This window comes from Branchiostoma belcheri, unplaced genomic scaffold, assembly GCF_001625305.1.
Source record: "Branchiostoma belcheri isolate BF01 breed outbred unplaced genomic scaffold, Haploidv18h27 scaffold164, whole genome shotgun sequence".
In the NCBI taxonomy this organism is placed as follows: domain Eukaryota; kingdom Metazoa; phylum Chordata; class Leptocardii; order Amphioxiformes; family Branchiostomatidae; genus Branchiostoma; species Branchiostoma belcheri.
In genome coordinates, this window is record NW_017803091.1 from 9,182 (window position 1) to 25,460 (window position 16,279).

General features: G+C 40.8%; 1 protein-coding gene across 1 annotated transcript; it reads left to right on the plus strand.

Moving 5' to 3' along the window:
- Nucleotides 1–281: 281 nt before the first annotated feature.
- On the plus strand, nucleotides 282–15,774 carry LOC109466345 (sodium- and chloride-dependent GABA transporter 1-like). Its single transcript, XM_019764060.1, has 14 exons — nucleotides 282–621; nucleotides 1,442–1,576; nucleotides 5,544–5,641; nucleotides 6,788–6,903; nucleotides 7,420–7,552; nucleotides 7,837–7,971; nucleotides 9,019–9,122; nucleotides 10,050–10,174; nucleotides 10,661–10,773; nucleotides 11,611–11,751; nucleotides 13,492–13,591; nucleotides 13,941–14,041; nucleotides 14,468–14,635; nucleotides 15,604–15,774. The coding sequence occupies exons 1-14, from the start codon at nucleotides 390–392 to the stop codon at nucleotides 15,772–15,774; spliced, it is 1,872 nt and encodes a 623-aa protein (XP_019619619.1). The 5' UTR covers nucleotides 282–389.
- The last annotated feature ends 505 nt before the right edge of the window (nucleotides 15,775–16,279 follow it).

Genomic DNA, 16,279 nt, shown 5'->3' on the forward strand with positions numbered 1-16,279 from the left:
GTTGATATGGAACAGTCCATTTTGGAATAGGGAAGTATATTGAGTGAAAAATGGTGTACTTGCAAATGTCGGCCTTTCTAGTGTTAGCTTCTAATGTCTGTCAGCCATTCTTTACTGTTCGTATTTTGTTCTTTTCGTAATGATAGCTGGTAAGATTTTTGAAAAAAAATTGTTAGACAACAAATTGAAATTCATGTACAGCATTATCCTGGTACATAAGTATCACAACGTTTACAAATGGTCTCGCCCGATGCCCTGGCAGTGCCCCGCGGCCGCTGCTTCCGGTGCGGACGCAAGGGTCATTGACCGTCAGTTCTGTAAAATACGTGTTAATTGCACAGAACAGTACGACAAACATATGCGAAAGAACCCGGTCTCATTGACCCACCATGCTCAGCTCAGTGTGGACCCAGCCCGGAAGTGAGACCAGGGTGAGAGACCCGATGCTCGACAAAGACGAGGACGCCCCCGATCACCGCGGGCCGGTACACGACACGGAGCCGGGAGAACCCAGGGACCAGTGGGCCCGGAAAGCCGAGTTCCTCCTGGCGATGGTCGGCTATGCAGTCGGACTGGGAAACGTCTGGAGGTTTCCGTACCTCTGTTACAAAAGTGGCGGCGGTAAGTTCTTTTATACATAACTTTTTTTGACACAACAAAAATACAGCGACTGTCGTAAGGTCCTTAACTACATGTAAACATACCGACAGATACGAGGGTACAACAAAATTGACCTAAGTACAAAACAACAGTGTATCACTCCTCGTTTAAGGAGTGATAAACTGAAAGATTAGACTAGTCGTAAACTTAAATCATTTCCATTCCTGCTTGCTTTGGTCAATTACTGCCAGTTTTGGCTGTTTCCAGTTATGCCAGTAATCTGATAGTAGCAAAACAGTAGTAGCCTACTTTGTGGGACGAACCAGTTGCAACCGTCTAAACCGGCCCAACAACATTTCGTCCATGTATTATTCTGTGTTCAGCGATGCGAAAAAAAGTAAACAACCAAATCTTACAAGGCATATGAAAAATTTAAAAAAATGAAACGAGTTTATTTGCAAGTGTTTGTAACAAACCATGTTCATGTATTTAACACAAAAATGTTATTCCGTGCTCGACAGGTAGAAGTAGAACTGCAGCACTTCGAAAATTCCACCTGTAACATTAAGTTGGTAGGAGATAGTTTCAAATTTCTTGAAAAATTCTAATAACTTGCAATTTTAGAAACAACGAAATAAATGTCTTTGACATAAAACCAGTATGCCAATGACAGCACAATATAGTTCAACCATTTTACTAGATGGAATATTTTGATGAATCAGTTGAAAAATATGAATCAGATGAAAAATATATATTCATCCTATGCATCACCGTATGTTTTGAATATATTATACGTATACACATCCATTTGAACGCCAACATGTATGTTTTGTTTTTGTAGGTGCTTTCCTCATACCTTACTTCATCATGCTGTTTCTCTGTGGTATTCCACTGCTGTACATGGAGCTGTCCGTGGGACAGTACACACAGCAGGGACCAGTAGGGGCACTGGAAAAGATTTGCCCTCTTCTAAAAGGTATGGTAATTTTCACTCGTTCTTTTGTTAGGTAGATCTTCAAAATAGATTTGACCCTGTGATGGTTTTGAAATTCAATGACATTCTGGCGATCAACAAATTCAGCTGAAGGTGGTTGACAGTATGGCGTCGGATTTGGAATTTCATGCCTTCTGCATTCCAGAGCAGACGATTGTAGTGCCTGGTTAATACCTTTAAAAATCTTTTTTTTTCTCTTGAAAGTTTGGGTCCATTTTGGAGATTTTTGGGCTGGAAGGCACAGGAAAGGTCTAAACTTTCCTACATTGGTCAAGTTTTGTTTATTTCACCAGTTTAGTGGGCGTAGTGAGAGATGTGAGTGGTTAGGTCCTGTCTGGCCAGGCGGATGGATACCATAAAAAAATGTAGGTCAAAGTTGAGGTTTTGTTACTATCATCAGCTGTGGCGGGAATTTGACCTGGTCGACCCCCTGTTTTCTTTCTATATTTGGGAATTAGACCCTTGTTGCTACCTTGTGCAGAAAAAAAAATGAGATTGAAGCATGGGCAAGTACTTTCATGAGGACTTCTAATAGTGTATTTAAGCATGTGTTCCTATGGACAAATCTAATAGTACTGCCTGCCCTGAAAGAGGTGGGGTCGTGTATCGTAGCGGTAGCGTGCTCGGCTCAGACCCAAGGGGTCACCGATGTCAGCGATCTTGTGCCCTTGGGAAAGTCACTTCATACGACTTTCCTCACTTCACTCAGGTGCAAACAAGTACCTAGCGTCAGTTGGGGACCCTTCCTCGTGTAGGGAGTTAAATGGAGGTCCCGTTTTTGGGGAAAGACACACCCCACACACGTTAAAGAACCCACCACACGTATCAAAAAGAGTAGGGGGCCTTCTCGGTGTGAGTGGTTCAAACCTTACCTAGTCTGGTCCCAGGTTTGACATACTAGTATTGTGATAGTCACCTCCTTCCACAAATGTAGTAAATCCTCATAAACAAATTAAAGCCTGTTACAAGACCGATGTGGAATGGACTGGACTCAAGCTATAAATTACACCACATACTTCTGTTATTTTACACTCTCACTTTGCATCTGATCAAGACTGCTTATGGATGCAAAATATAAAAAAAGCCACATTCTGAGTTCAGGGGAAAGAAAACAATTCTGTACTGTATCACATGTGCCTAGTGTCAGTTTTCAAAGCCATTTTACCATTATTTCCACGGCATCAGTGCGACGAACGGCACAGCAGTTTGGAATTCATGATGCAGTTGTACTTTGATCTTATTTACGCGTTCCCATTTAGACATAATAACCAAACAAACTTCATTCACATGCAGCATAGTATACCCTGCATTAACTTCTACTCATGATCTATTCTAAGTTATTTATACTGTGACTATGGCCTTGATGCCTTGATCTCGTAGGCCAAGTCTTCTTACGGCTACTCTATTAAGCTACGGAACTGGAACAGTATGTTCAAACGTAACTCGTACACTCAGGACACTCCTACACCCTGGACCTCATACCTCTCTCAATTCAATTTCAATTTTCAATTTTATTAAGAACAGTCAACATAGCAGGGGTACGTAGTTCTCCTGAATTGTGTGGACTTTACATAAGTACAAGAGACGCACAAGGCAATTACATACAAAAGTGGGACATGAAACACTAGAACACGTAGGTCTGCATTTGGCTATTGTACAGTCTGATTGTGCAGTGGAGGAACAAGTTATAGTCTGTTTGTCCGTGCCTTGGGCACCGTGATTCCCCCAGAGTTCCTCAAACACCTCCCTGTGCTGTCCGACCTGGCTCCCGGTACCAAATCATGTAGTGGGTGGTCAGGGTTGAGCATACGCTTGAGCAGCTTGACAGCCGCAAGTTCACGTCTTTCTCGGAGTGTTGGGAGGTCGGGAACATTCCTCCTTCCACCCAGAGAGATGATCTTCAAGGCTCTCTCTCGAGAGACTCTCTCACCAAAGCGTCTCCCACTACCGCTCTACATGTACACTGTGCCCCCTTTCATGGGACATGACCCCGTGTCCTTGCCCGATGCTCTGGCGGTCTAAACCGAGCTCGAATCAATGCACACGCTCGACTCCGGTTACTTCTACATTCGTGACCTCATATCTACTGTATCTCACTACAGCGTCTCACACTACCGCTCTACCCCGTACCGCCTTTCATGAGAAAACATGACCCCGTGTCCTTGTCCAATGCTCTGGTGGTCGAAACCGCCTTGGGGATACGTATATACATATATGTATTTACATATACGTATATATTTATACATATATGAATGAATGAATGAATGAATGAATGAATGAATGAATGAATGAATGAATGAATGAATATAAGACACCAAAATATAAACATGAACATAAACATAGGTACAGAAATCATAGAAACATAAATCTTAGTCCGAGTCAAAAACTGGAAACATCAAACGAAATTAAAGGACTTAATTTATACTATATCCTAAATATATATCGATATATAGAAAAGCAGAATGGAACATACCAGGGTACATTTACATAGTTACTAACCTAACTGATCATGATAGAGTAGCAATACTAAAACTTCAAATGTGAAGTGTAACAATTGAAACATGATTACAGAAAATTACGCATCATCACATAGACCATCAACTCGCCAACTTTTAGCCTTTTCAAAGTTTTACACAGATTACCTTTCAATCGGGTAGGCTACATTACAAAGTTTTGAACATTATATATCAATGCATGATGGAAATTACAGTCAATGTGGCTATTAGTAACAGTTAGTAGAATATTCGTCAATCAGTGATTGTTTTTAACCCTACCTAGACCGGGCGTTTTTTGACAGGTGGGGGGACCGGGGGGGGGCTCTTTGACCCCCCCCTAAGAACTCGCGAACGGTATGTCGTATGACCACCAAATTTTCAGAGAATGGTGTACTAGTGAAAATTTATCATATCTACAATTTTTATGTCGTTATGACGTAAATATGACGTCATTATGACGTCATTAATGTGATTTTATTGGCCAAAACCGTCTAAATAGGTTTTTCCCTGAAAACCTCCCTGGTATACAACATAACTTTACCAAAAGTGTTTATGACAGAATATTAGTGTGTACTAAGTCTTATGTTGCCCATAGCAACACCGGTGACGTCATAAAATGACGTCATGCATATTTAAGATATCCGCCATCTTGGATCATCAATCTTGAATTTTCAAAAATAGTTTTTTCATGATAAAGCCTAAAATACATTGTAAACATATTAAACACCTTCATTCAAACCTCTTTTGTAAGAAGAAATGGAAATATTGATGAAATTTTAATGAAAATAACCCGTATATACCTGTTCTAATGATATGGTCCGCCATCTTGGATTTTGGCCAATGACGTCATCAAATTAGCATAAATTATGCATATTTAATGATAAAATTTACATGAAATTATATGGGATGTTATTAATATTAGAAACCATGAGTAACTTGACATAAAACCCATAAAATTCTATTGTTGAAACAAAAAGTACTAAATTTAGCAAAAAATGCCTGTCAGAAACCCGTTGCCATGGCAACACAAAAAATTATTATCTTATTCCAATGATAGAGAATTGTTGCCAACAATATTTTAGGAAAAGTCACCAAGTTTGGTCGTTTTACGGCTAGCCGTTCAGACGCTAGGTGACATCAAAGTTGCCGCGGGCACTTTTAGCCCCCCCCCCCCGGTCTAGGTAGGGTTAAAGGTAGAAAAACGTACCTCCAAATTTTCGATGTCGACTGCACATCTTGATCACGGAGTGACCTAGTCTCGCGAGAACACGAGACTAGTTCGAGACTTGTGAGGGTCTTCTGACCTCCACCGCCTCCTTACATCGAAAATTTGGAGGTACGTGTTTTCTACCTATCAAAAACGGCCAATGATTGGTGAATATTCTACTAACTGTGAATCTTACGTGACTGATGGACATCTTCAACAGCTGTGAGTAACCTTTGACCTTCTTCAGGAGCTGGATTGGCCACAGTGGTGATCACATTTATCTTCTCCACCTACTATAACGTCATCATCACCTGGGCTCTGTACTACCTCTTTAACTCATTCCAGGTGAGGAGAATGAACTAATGAAAGCAATTACAGTCTTTATTTTGTATATTTAGGACTTAGACAAGTTGATGATGGAGTTATATGAAGGCATCATGTCATGTCTAAGAAAGTGTAAAAGTATAGGTACCACTTTATTTTTACGTGTCACACTTTTCTATGTAAAGAATTTATCATTATGTCTGATTTGACATTTTGGTTGTCTAGTCACCTTATCATGTATAAGCATTTTGATGCAAGGCAAATTAGGTTAACCTGTTATCCAGTCTATCGCGGTTTGGCTGGTTTTTCTCGGGGCTGCAGGAGCTCTTCCCCGCCCGCCTGAGCTAGGTTCCCCCTGTAGGTTTTTCACGGCAGAAGTTTGATTCGTAGTGGGGCAAATCAACACCCCGGCGTGCCATCTCTATTGGCGTAACACTCCTACCGGGTGGCCTGTTGTCTTCGGCGGGGGAAACTATTAGGCCGTGTTCATGTAAAGTCAGTGAAGGCGCTTTACATGTGGTTTACCCCCAATCCGGTTTCAAGTGGCTCCATCTGAACGCTCCAAATCACATTGAAAGCGCCTCGATCCCAAACCACTTCTAGAGGTGGTTTCGAATCGGTTTTTCCGCATCGCGATTTGCGTCTGAACGCAATGTGATTTCAATGTAACTTCGCCTGGTCATGGATTACGGGGTGATATTGTTTTATTTATATGCAATACCAACTTTTACGTGCCCGCAACTTAAAGACAAGTAATGGTCAAATAATATGTCCGTTCTAGGACGAGCTTCACCGCCTCTGGCGGGACCACGTCGGCATTCGGCCGAGATACGCTGGGAGGGGGGGGGGCACCAGCAAGCAGGTCGTTGACCCATGACATTGATAACACGCCACCTTGCGTGTTTACACCAAACAACAATGAATGCAGTTTCGTAGAATCGTGATCGGACACGGTTTGCAAGGAATGTATGGCACGTGGACCAGATGTGCTGAATGCGAGTTACCCGAATCGCGGTTTGGGTGACTTCACATGAACAAGGCTTTAGTGACCGGCAGACTGCCTGCCCCAACTACGATGCCCCAACAGCGATTAGACTGAATACTAGGTTAAACTAGGTGGACATATTGAAATTGTGTTGATCAAACGCACGGCTGTTGTTTCCACAGGACCCATTGCCCTGGGCGACCTGTGGTAACCCCTGGAATACAGAAAACTGCACAACTGGTCTGAACCGGTCGCTTCTTCACAACGGCAGCACTTCACCCAGCAACGAGTTCTTCTAGTATATACTTTTTCAGTCAACCAATCATCTAAATCATCCAAATCAATCAAATGGAATATTGATAAAAGTACAAGGCGTTAAATGTGTTAAAACTAGCCACTGATACATGCCTGCAGAGCTAGTGTGTCATATGGAAGGGCGGTAATAGTGGTTGACCGATTCAGATTAAAAAAAGATAAAGAGAAAATTTGAAGAAACACCAGGAAATATTATTATATTACTACGTTTGCCGAAGGAAAACATATTTCCTCTGTTTCCTCCTCCTCTTCTTCTTCTCCGAACAAATAAGGTGAAAGACCTGAACCAGACGTCTGTCACCATGGTAACTGGTGTTGGAATACATTATGTTGCGATTCTATAGCAGGAGGGATTTAGACTCCATATATATGAATACGTTCGAGTAAGAATTGACAGAGCGGACCATATGCGAAGGTAAACATTAATGCATTTGCAAATGTTACCTTTCTGGTAATCATAATACTGTAATATCAACATGTTGTATTTGTATGTTTGCAGCCACAATGTTCTGGAGATCAGTAGCGGGATTGATGACTTTGGAGCCCCACAGTGGGACCTGTCCCTCACACTGCTGCTGGCCTGGGTCATCGTGTATATGTGTATCTTCAAAGGTGTGAAATCCACAGGAAAGGTAGGGTAACAGTGTTAGGAGTTGTAATTCTCCATAATCAACCCTAGTTAATTAATTGTATAGGGGTTGAATAATTTTGCCACCTGCTTTTTGTGTTAAAGTTGCCATTTTTGATGAACAATGAAAAATTTTGCATATATATGATTATATATCATTTGATAAATCTTTACCAGTCATCTCAGCGGGGAAGTAAGGTGTCCACGTCTGTTAGCCTCGATAATAGTTGATAGTATGTCTGTAACTTGGATAGTTTTATGAAGTACAGGTTTAAACTTTACACACAGGTGGTGTATTTCACTGCAACGTTCCCGTACATTGTGCTGATCGCCCTCCTGATTCGCGGCTTGACGCTGGATGGAGCAGTGGATGGAATCTTGTACTTCCTCAAGCCCAAATGGTACCTCTTGGGGACTGCTGAGGTCAGTAAGACTTTATACATCTATCCAGTATTTCCGAAACTGATAGTTTCATCAGGTTGGTAAAGCATAGGGCACAGGAGTTTTCTTTTACACAACCAAGATAGACTAACCCTGCTTACGTTTCGGTGTCTATCAGACAGGTTCGTCAGAACTTCTGATTCTAGCTGCTATATGTAGGCGATGTTGGTGGCACAATCCCAAAAGTCGACCCCAGTGATGGACCGGGACGAGGGGGGGGGGACTCAGCTACGTTTGTGTTCTCGCCGCAAAAACGCCACCTACATCGGTTACACATAACGGTGAGAAGCAGAACTTCTGTCAGAAGCTCTGAGGAAGGTGTCTGATAGACACCGAAACGTAAGCAAGGTTAGTCTTTCTTGGTTGTGTAAAAGAAAACTCCTATATCATGTATCCAGAATGTTTTGTAGAAATATGAACGCTCTAGTATCCACATGAAGTTGAGCAGTACTTATTTAGATGTAGGTTCATGTTTAGACTTGTACCTATTTTTTTCAACAATCTCATAGGACCTGGTACACTTAAAAATACAGGTACAATACCCATCCATAGAAATAAGTGTATGCATTCATTGGCCTGAAATACATTGCCATTGCCAGTTTCACTTTGTTGTATTCTCTAGTCACTTCATACAGATGACACACATTGAGCCCGTTGCCTGTTCTCTCCACATTTTTATGCCCTAAGGCCAGAGCAAGTAATTTTTTTGGATGACATCATCGCGTGCATTAATTTTCGCCTGATTTGGGAGAAGAAACAAGAAATTTTGTTGCTTTCTGAATGAGGTCAACATGTCGGAAAGAGGCAAAGATGTCTGTTGACATGCCGTAACGTGGATGGCAGATACTAGTAAACTATATGGAGAGATGATCGAGAAAAGACAAGGCTCTGATTTAATGTTTTGTATATTACTTTGATGCAGTGAAGTATTTCACTTCCTGTATATGTGATAGCGGCTGTGTATATGTGATGTTCCCACTGAATCAAAGCCATTCGTGCAAAGATTACAAACTTATTTTAACTGTTCAGGTATGGATCAATGCTGCTGCACAGAACTTAGGTTCTATCGGTATTGCCTACGGAGGTTGTATCGCCTTATCCAGCTACAACAAGTTCAACAACAACGTATTCAAGTGAGATGATGATTGTCAGTAATTTTAGTTTTATAATTCTTTTCAATTGTTAGTACTAAACGTATAATAAAATCTACATCTATTATGCTGAGTAACCGTTTCGTTTACGACATTGGTGTTAATTGAAAGACATTGTCTTTATGTGGCTTCATGGTTCAATGGTCTAGTTGACACTGGACTTGGAGGTCTTACCGAAAGTCAATTGCAAATTCATGCCCGAGGGCTAATTGCAAGGACACGGTTAAAAGAAATAAACAGTAAAAAGATTATGATTAATGCTAATGCTACTTTGGATATAGTTATTGTTGGGTTTGATTTTTTTCTGTGTGCAGTGGAGTATGAAATGGCCAACATTTTGCGAGATGTATGAATTGAGGGAGGGGTTAATAGAAATTAAGTTTTTGTAGGCTGGGAAAATGAACAAATCTTGGGAATCTTTGGAACATTTTGATGACCAAATACTTTATTAGGCTAATGGACACTGGGCTTAGAGGTCTTATGTTTGACTCCTGACTGCAGATGTTGTGTCCAGGTGTAAATGGGGTCTGATTTCGGTCAGGTAGGTGTGAGGTGGTTGACTCGGTCTACCAATACCGCACCTAAGATATAGTGAATACAGGACTTTGGGACTACCTTTACTATACTTCTACAGATTCAAACGATAATTAACCTTGAAGAGGTTCATCAGTCACGTAAGATTAACAGTCAAACATTCATTAATCAATGACTGTTTTGAAAGGTAGGAACACCTACCTCCCAATTTTCGATACTAGGTGACGAGACTAGGTGTTCTCGCGAGACAAGGTCACTCCGTGAAAAAAATGTACAGTCGACATGGAGGATTTGGAGGCACGTGTTTTAACCTTTCAAAACAGTCACTGATTGATTAATGTTTTTAACTACTTTAACCTTATAATTAAACCTCAGGGACACATTGATGATCGCGTGTATCAACTCAGCGACAAGTATCCTGGCGGGATTTGCCATCTTCTCCGTCATGGGCTACATGGCGTTCTTACAGGGCACTACTGTTGAAGAGGTGGCAACCCAAGGTAAACACAAAAACCAGAAATGTCCCGGTATATCTGGTGAGATTCCTAGCATATATATTGGTATGAGCAGCAAACTACGTGTGTAAAGTGGGTTCAGCATTGTCTACCCGTTTCATTAAGTGTCTCCAATAGGGTTCGACAAGGAAGCCTCCTGTCCCCTAATCTATCCAATGTTTATATTGTTGACCTGGGTCAAAGATTGAAAAAGGCCGATGTCGGCTGTTGTCTTGCCGGTTCAGTTGTGAACCATCCTCTGTATGCTGATGCTTGATTTGCCATAGTGTGAAATCCCTGCAAAAATTGATTAGAATCTGTAAAAGGTGTAGAACCGAAAATGATACTTTGTAATGCGGAAAAAACCTGTTGTATTTACTTCCCTAGTACTCCCCTAGTGCTGGTTGTGACAGAAAAGACATATGCTATGTACAGTTATACTTTCAGGTTCATTGTGTCAGCAACTGAATATTTCTATTCATACAAATGTAGGTCCGGGACTTGCGTTTGTGGTGTACCCCCAGGCCATTGCCACGATGCCCGTGTCTCCACTCTGGGCCATTCTCTTCTTTATCATGCTCCTTCTTTTGGGGATCGACTCTCAGGTATCTAGATTATTATGTTTTTTTTTGCTCTGTTTTCTCTTCTTCTTCTTCTCCAAACAAATGAGGTCCATGAACCAGACGCCTGTCACCATGGTAACTGGTGTTGGGTTACATCATGTTGCAATTTTATACTTACTGTAGCAAAATTGATTTAGACTCCTGTCACCATAAGTATGAATGTGTTTGAGTAAGAATTGATTCAAAGACCATATGCGAAGGTAAACATTATGCGATTGCTTTGTAGCAATGACTTGTTTTTAGTAGTACCGAAGAATCATTACATGTATCTGCCTTTTTTGGTTGGTAATTGCATGTATAGTTGACTGCTGAACTTACAAGGATGATTCTAGCTGTAACACTGATTGATATAATTGTAACTAACTGTTTGACCCAGCATAATGCAGAACCAGTTAAATAGTGAAGATAAGGGCAAATCCAGTTTTTGGGTGTCCACAGTGACACACAAATAAAACCGCCATTATCACACCGTACTTATGTGAGATGTCTCCCCACGCCAAAAAACAGTTACTCAAGCAACTGGATATGATTTTGAAAACGTCAGACGTTTCAGCTAGTATCCACTAGCTTTCGTCAGTGACTATGAGACCAGAGGGGAAATGCAGGTTTATAAGCACAACCTATTGATTTCCATATAAATCAATAGGTTGTGCTTATAAACCTGCATTTCCCCTCTGGTCTCATAGTCACTCACGAAAGCTAGTGGATACTAGCTGAAACGTCTGACGTTTTCAAAATCATATCCAGTTGCTTGAGTAACTGCTTTTTGGCGTATCGTATTACCTGGATGTCTAACCTTCATCGACGATGTCTCCCCAGTTTTGTACAGTGGAGGTGATCATCACCACCTTGTACGACCACTTCCATCCATTCATCAGGAAGTACCTGAAGAGGAAAGAAGTGTTGGTCCTCGTCGTGTGCTGTGTGTCGTACCTGCTTGGGCTCCCCAACATCACACAGGTAAGATAATTGTAAAATGATGTACATTTCTAGCAACTATGTGTCCTGTAACACAATAACTGGTACATACACAAGAATGTTAAGAACATTGTATAATGTTTAATGGAGACAACATTTAACAAACAACTCTATGACTCTCTTCCGCCCATTTACTCTGTAGTGCGACAACGTAGGCTCACCCTGGCAGGGCATGTTGTTCGTAGTAACAAACCAGCTGGTAGACTAGTACAGTGGCTTCCCACTAGAATGCATAGAGTGGGACGACCATATACTGCACTTTTGTCAATGTTAGAGAAAGACGCTGGTCTCGCAGGGACTACTCCAGTGCCCATCATGAGGGGCAGGATGTATTGGAGTAACTTTATTAAGTGTACCTCACCGGATTAAATACGGATGCATAATATGATAAAGATGAACACAATAACCCGTAGCTTGGAAAAGCATAATATTTTTCTCAGCTAAGTGCTAAGATATTTACATTGTCTTCCAAGTTTCCACTCCCATTTATTTATTTATTTATTTATTTATTTCATCTCAAGACGGCTGGGTAGCCCCAATTCAGCTTGAATCAGCTGTTTTCCAAGGGGGCCCAGCAAAATTACACAGGACATAGTAACGTACAGTAAGACAACATACAGTAAACATAAAAGTCCGATTCGTTAAAACAGAGTCGTAGTCCAATACTCAAAATCCTAGCCGTTCAAGGTCAAAAGCACGAAAATCAAGGAATGGAGGTCAGAGGTCAGGTTTCATATGACATATGTTTCAAGCCTGCTTTAAACTGTGATAGTGTAGGTACATGTCTTAGGTCTGATGGAAGTGTATTAAAGTGTGTCGTGCCACGGAATGCAAATGTGCGGTGACCAGCTGTAGTTGTGTAGTTAGGTTTGTGCAGTAGTGAGGTCTGTCTGGTGTTGTAGTTGTGTAGCCGGTGGTTATGTACAAATGTGGCATCCAAGTATGTTGGGACAAGCCCGTTGATACATTTAAAAACCATGACACAAATGTGGTCCTTTCTCCGTTGGGTCAGGTATTTCCAGTTGAGTCTGGTGTGCAGGTCCTGGACACTGGGTCTTTGATGCATCCGTAGGACGACCCTGGCAGCTCTGTTCTGGAGGACTTGTAGTTGTCGCTGTTTGGTGGTGCTGCAGTTATCCCACACAGTGTCACAATAATCGAACAGTGGTAAAATCAAAGAACAGTATAACATGCGAGCAATGTTGACGTTTAAGCAGAACCTAAGGCACCTTAACAAACCTATTCTACGGGAAACTTTAGAACATACCATATCAATGTGTTCATTCCAAGTGATCCTACAGTCAAGGAGAACACCCAAGTATTTAAATTCATACACTTGCTCTACAATTTCGTGTGCGATCTGGATCTTAAGAGGTGGTGTAGCCTTCAGTTTGCCACTATAGTGCCGAATAGGATCCATTTAGTCTTATCAACATTCAGTGTTAGACGATTTGATTGGAACCATGTGGCCAGGTTTTGTAGTTCTACGTTTAAGGTGTTCTCTATGAACCCCGCATCCTTGCTTGAGCAGAAGATAGCCGTGTCATCGGCATAGAGACAGACTTTACATACAGAGGAGACAACTGAAGGTAAATCATTAATATACAAAATAAACAATAAAGGTCCTAAGTCTTATTTATTCTTACGCCCATTTATTCTTAGACACATTCTCAACAACTACTTTTTGGCATGTAGACGTATTAGTTATTGTGTATTTTCCAGGGTGGGATGTACTTCTTCCAGCTGGTAGATTTCTACGCTGCGGCCATCTCAATCATGATCATCGCACTGTTCGAAGTTATCGCCATCTCGTGGATATACGGTAAGTTATCATACGGCACTAGAATTAAACATTCAAAATTCCAAGCTCTTTTTCCATACTAAAGGAATACAAAATGAATTTTATTATTTTCCTTAATTGCTTATTTTACAAAATAACCAAAAAGTACAATAGCACAAAAGATATACATATAACACGGATCCAAAGCATACGTACAACAAAAAACATGAAAGAAAAGAATCAAAATAATACCCCATGAAAAAAATATGGTTTTACGACCATTAAATAACTTTAAATACGAATATTAAATAAATACAGATTAAATAATGAAAAAAATTCTTTACCTCCGCAGAAGAGCTCCGAATAATGATTATTATATCATTATTTTCAGGTGGCAACAGGCTTGCCCGAAATATAGAAGAGATGACAGGAAACAAACCTTGGCTGTACTTTATCGTTTGCTGGTACGGACTGTCTCCGGTACTAATTGGAGTAAGTGCTCTGACATATTTCAATAGTTGTTTCTTGTTGATTAATAATAATGCATGTATTTTTCCTTCATTTTGGTAAAAGTTAATCTTATTTCTTCCTTTTGGAATATAACTATATACTGGAAAGGTAACATTTTCAAGGCAAATGCACAATGTTTACCTTCGCATATGGTCTGCTCTTTTAATTCTTACTGAAACATATTCATATACATATATCCCTCCTGCTATAAAATTGCAACATGCTGTAACTCAGCACTAGTTACCATGGTGACAGACGTCTGGTTCAGGTCATTGACCTTATTGCTTTGGAGAAGAAGAAGAAGAGGAAACAGAACAAAAACAATACAGTTTCCTTCGTTGTACATAATGATTGTTATCAGTTTATAGTCACCAAAACGTACGGGCCATCTGATATGACTTTTTTCAGGGTATCATGATCTTTGGATTCATCCAGTACACCCCTGTAAGGTATGGCGACTACTACTACCCGGGATGGGGGCAGGCTATTGGCTGGGTCATTGCGTCACTTTCAATTATCAGTATACCAATCGGGGCCATCCATGCACTGTTGAAGGAAAAAGGAGGCTTTGTGCAGGTAGGAATTGAAGAATTGTTACTGAGGCCCATAACATTATATACATATATTATGAACTGTCCTGCTTTATGTGTCTCACGTACTATTTGTTTCGCATAACCGGTAAACCGCCTTTAGGCGTAACACACCAGTTTTGTACATGTGCATACATGTACAAGCTGCGTAAGACCGGACTGTAAAGTTTTGAACCACTCACACCGGGAAGATCCCCTACTCTTTTCGATAAGTGCGGTGGGTTCTTTAATTTGCATAGGGAGTGGCCCTCCCAAACACGGGGCATCCATTTAACGTCCTATCCGAGGGACGTCCCTAACCGAAGCTAGGTACTCATTTCCACCTGAGTAAAGTGAGGAAACTCGTGTAAAGTGCCTTCGCCAAGGGCAAAAGATCGGTGACATGAGCAGGGTTCGAACCCGCGACCTCATGACCCCACTATATATATCAGTACTAAAATATCGTAGAGACTTAGCAGGAGACAAACGACGATGGATTGAACTGTAAAGAGAAATGCACTGGCTATTCTGTCAATTGTAGTTTAGAGTTTATCAACTGCTAATTTACAGCCAAGAACAGTTGTTTTATTATGTGTCTTTGGTGCCATGCTTGACGTGAAATTCTATATATCAAGGAAGGTAATGAGATACACAAGAAAACTGTTACTTAAGCAACTGTATGGATTTTAAAAACTGTCAGACGTCTTAAATTGCATCCACTGACAAAATCAGTTTCTGACGAAGTAACTTGGATGCTACTTGAATAGTCTGGCAGTTTTGTAAGTCGAGTCATCTCCTCGAGTAACTATTTTCTTGTGTATATCCATTACGTACTGTGCATTTTACTGTTCTATAATATGTAAGTCATGGACACATTGTGTATGATTTTATTATGGTGCCTACATTGTCAAAGCTCTATATTGAAGAATCTTAAACGTGATAAATGAAATATTACTTGTCTTTCATATAATTCAGCGATTCAAGGCGACGCTGAAATCGAAGATTCCAGACCGTGGGGCGCTTAGATTCGAACCGGAAGAAATTGGCTCGTACCAGAAGAAAGGTCCTAGTGTACCACCATCGTATAACGAGATCTCACGCCATGAAGCTGCACCCCTCTCTCCGATGCAAGAGAGTGCCCTTTGAGAATTCTTATTTCGGATCCTGTAGCAGTCTTTGTCTGTAGTTGCCTACCACTTTGTATTATTATACTGTATCTGATATAATTTTGCTGGCGTGTGGAGGTGGATAGTTGAATTACATTAAATTACGTACCACATTCAACCTTTGCATAAATATTCATTGTAATAAGTATTTTAACGTATTCTTGCGATGATGCCATTGTACTTAGTGACTATAATTGGTGACAATATGCTTATGCTATGCAACGGACCTGCCTGAAAAACAAATTTTTCCAGGCTAACGGCTTATATGCTGAAATAGCTTACTACTTCCTGTTTCTGAAAAACGGGGGCAAAAGGTTGTTGCGATAAGTTTTTCGCAAAATCCGGTGACGCGAGAGCTTTAAAATTCCACATAGAACGCAGCTATTTGGGTCATCAGGCGACAAACCGCATCACCCTTGCTCGCGGACTAATACAAAAAAGGCTTCGCTTGCCGTCCAACTTTACCACGCCGAAAAACACTACAA

What these genes read in the sequence shown, in the direction of transcription:
- LOC109466345 (XM_019764060.1), top strand. Translation starts at nt 390, where the DNA reads ATGCTCAGCTCAGTGTGGACCCAGCCCGGAAGTGAGACCAGGGTGAGA. An exon ending in CCCAGCAACGAGTTCTTCTA is followed by an intron (nt 6,904 to 7,419) that starts GTATATACTTTT and finishes GTATGTTTGCAG; the next exon opens with CCACAATGTTCTGGAGATCA. An exon ending in CGCCATCTCGTGGATATACG is followed by an intron (nt 13,592 to 13,940) that starts GTAAGTTATCAT and finishes CATTATTTTCAG; the next exon opens with GTGGCAACAGGCTTGCCCGA.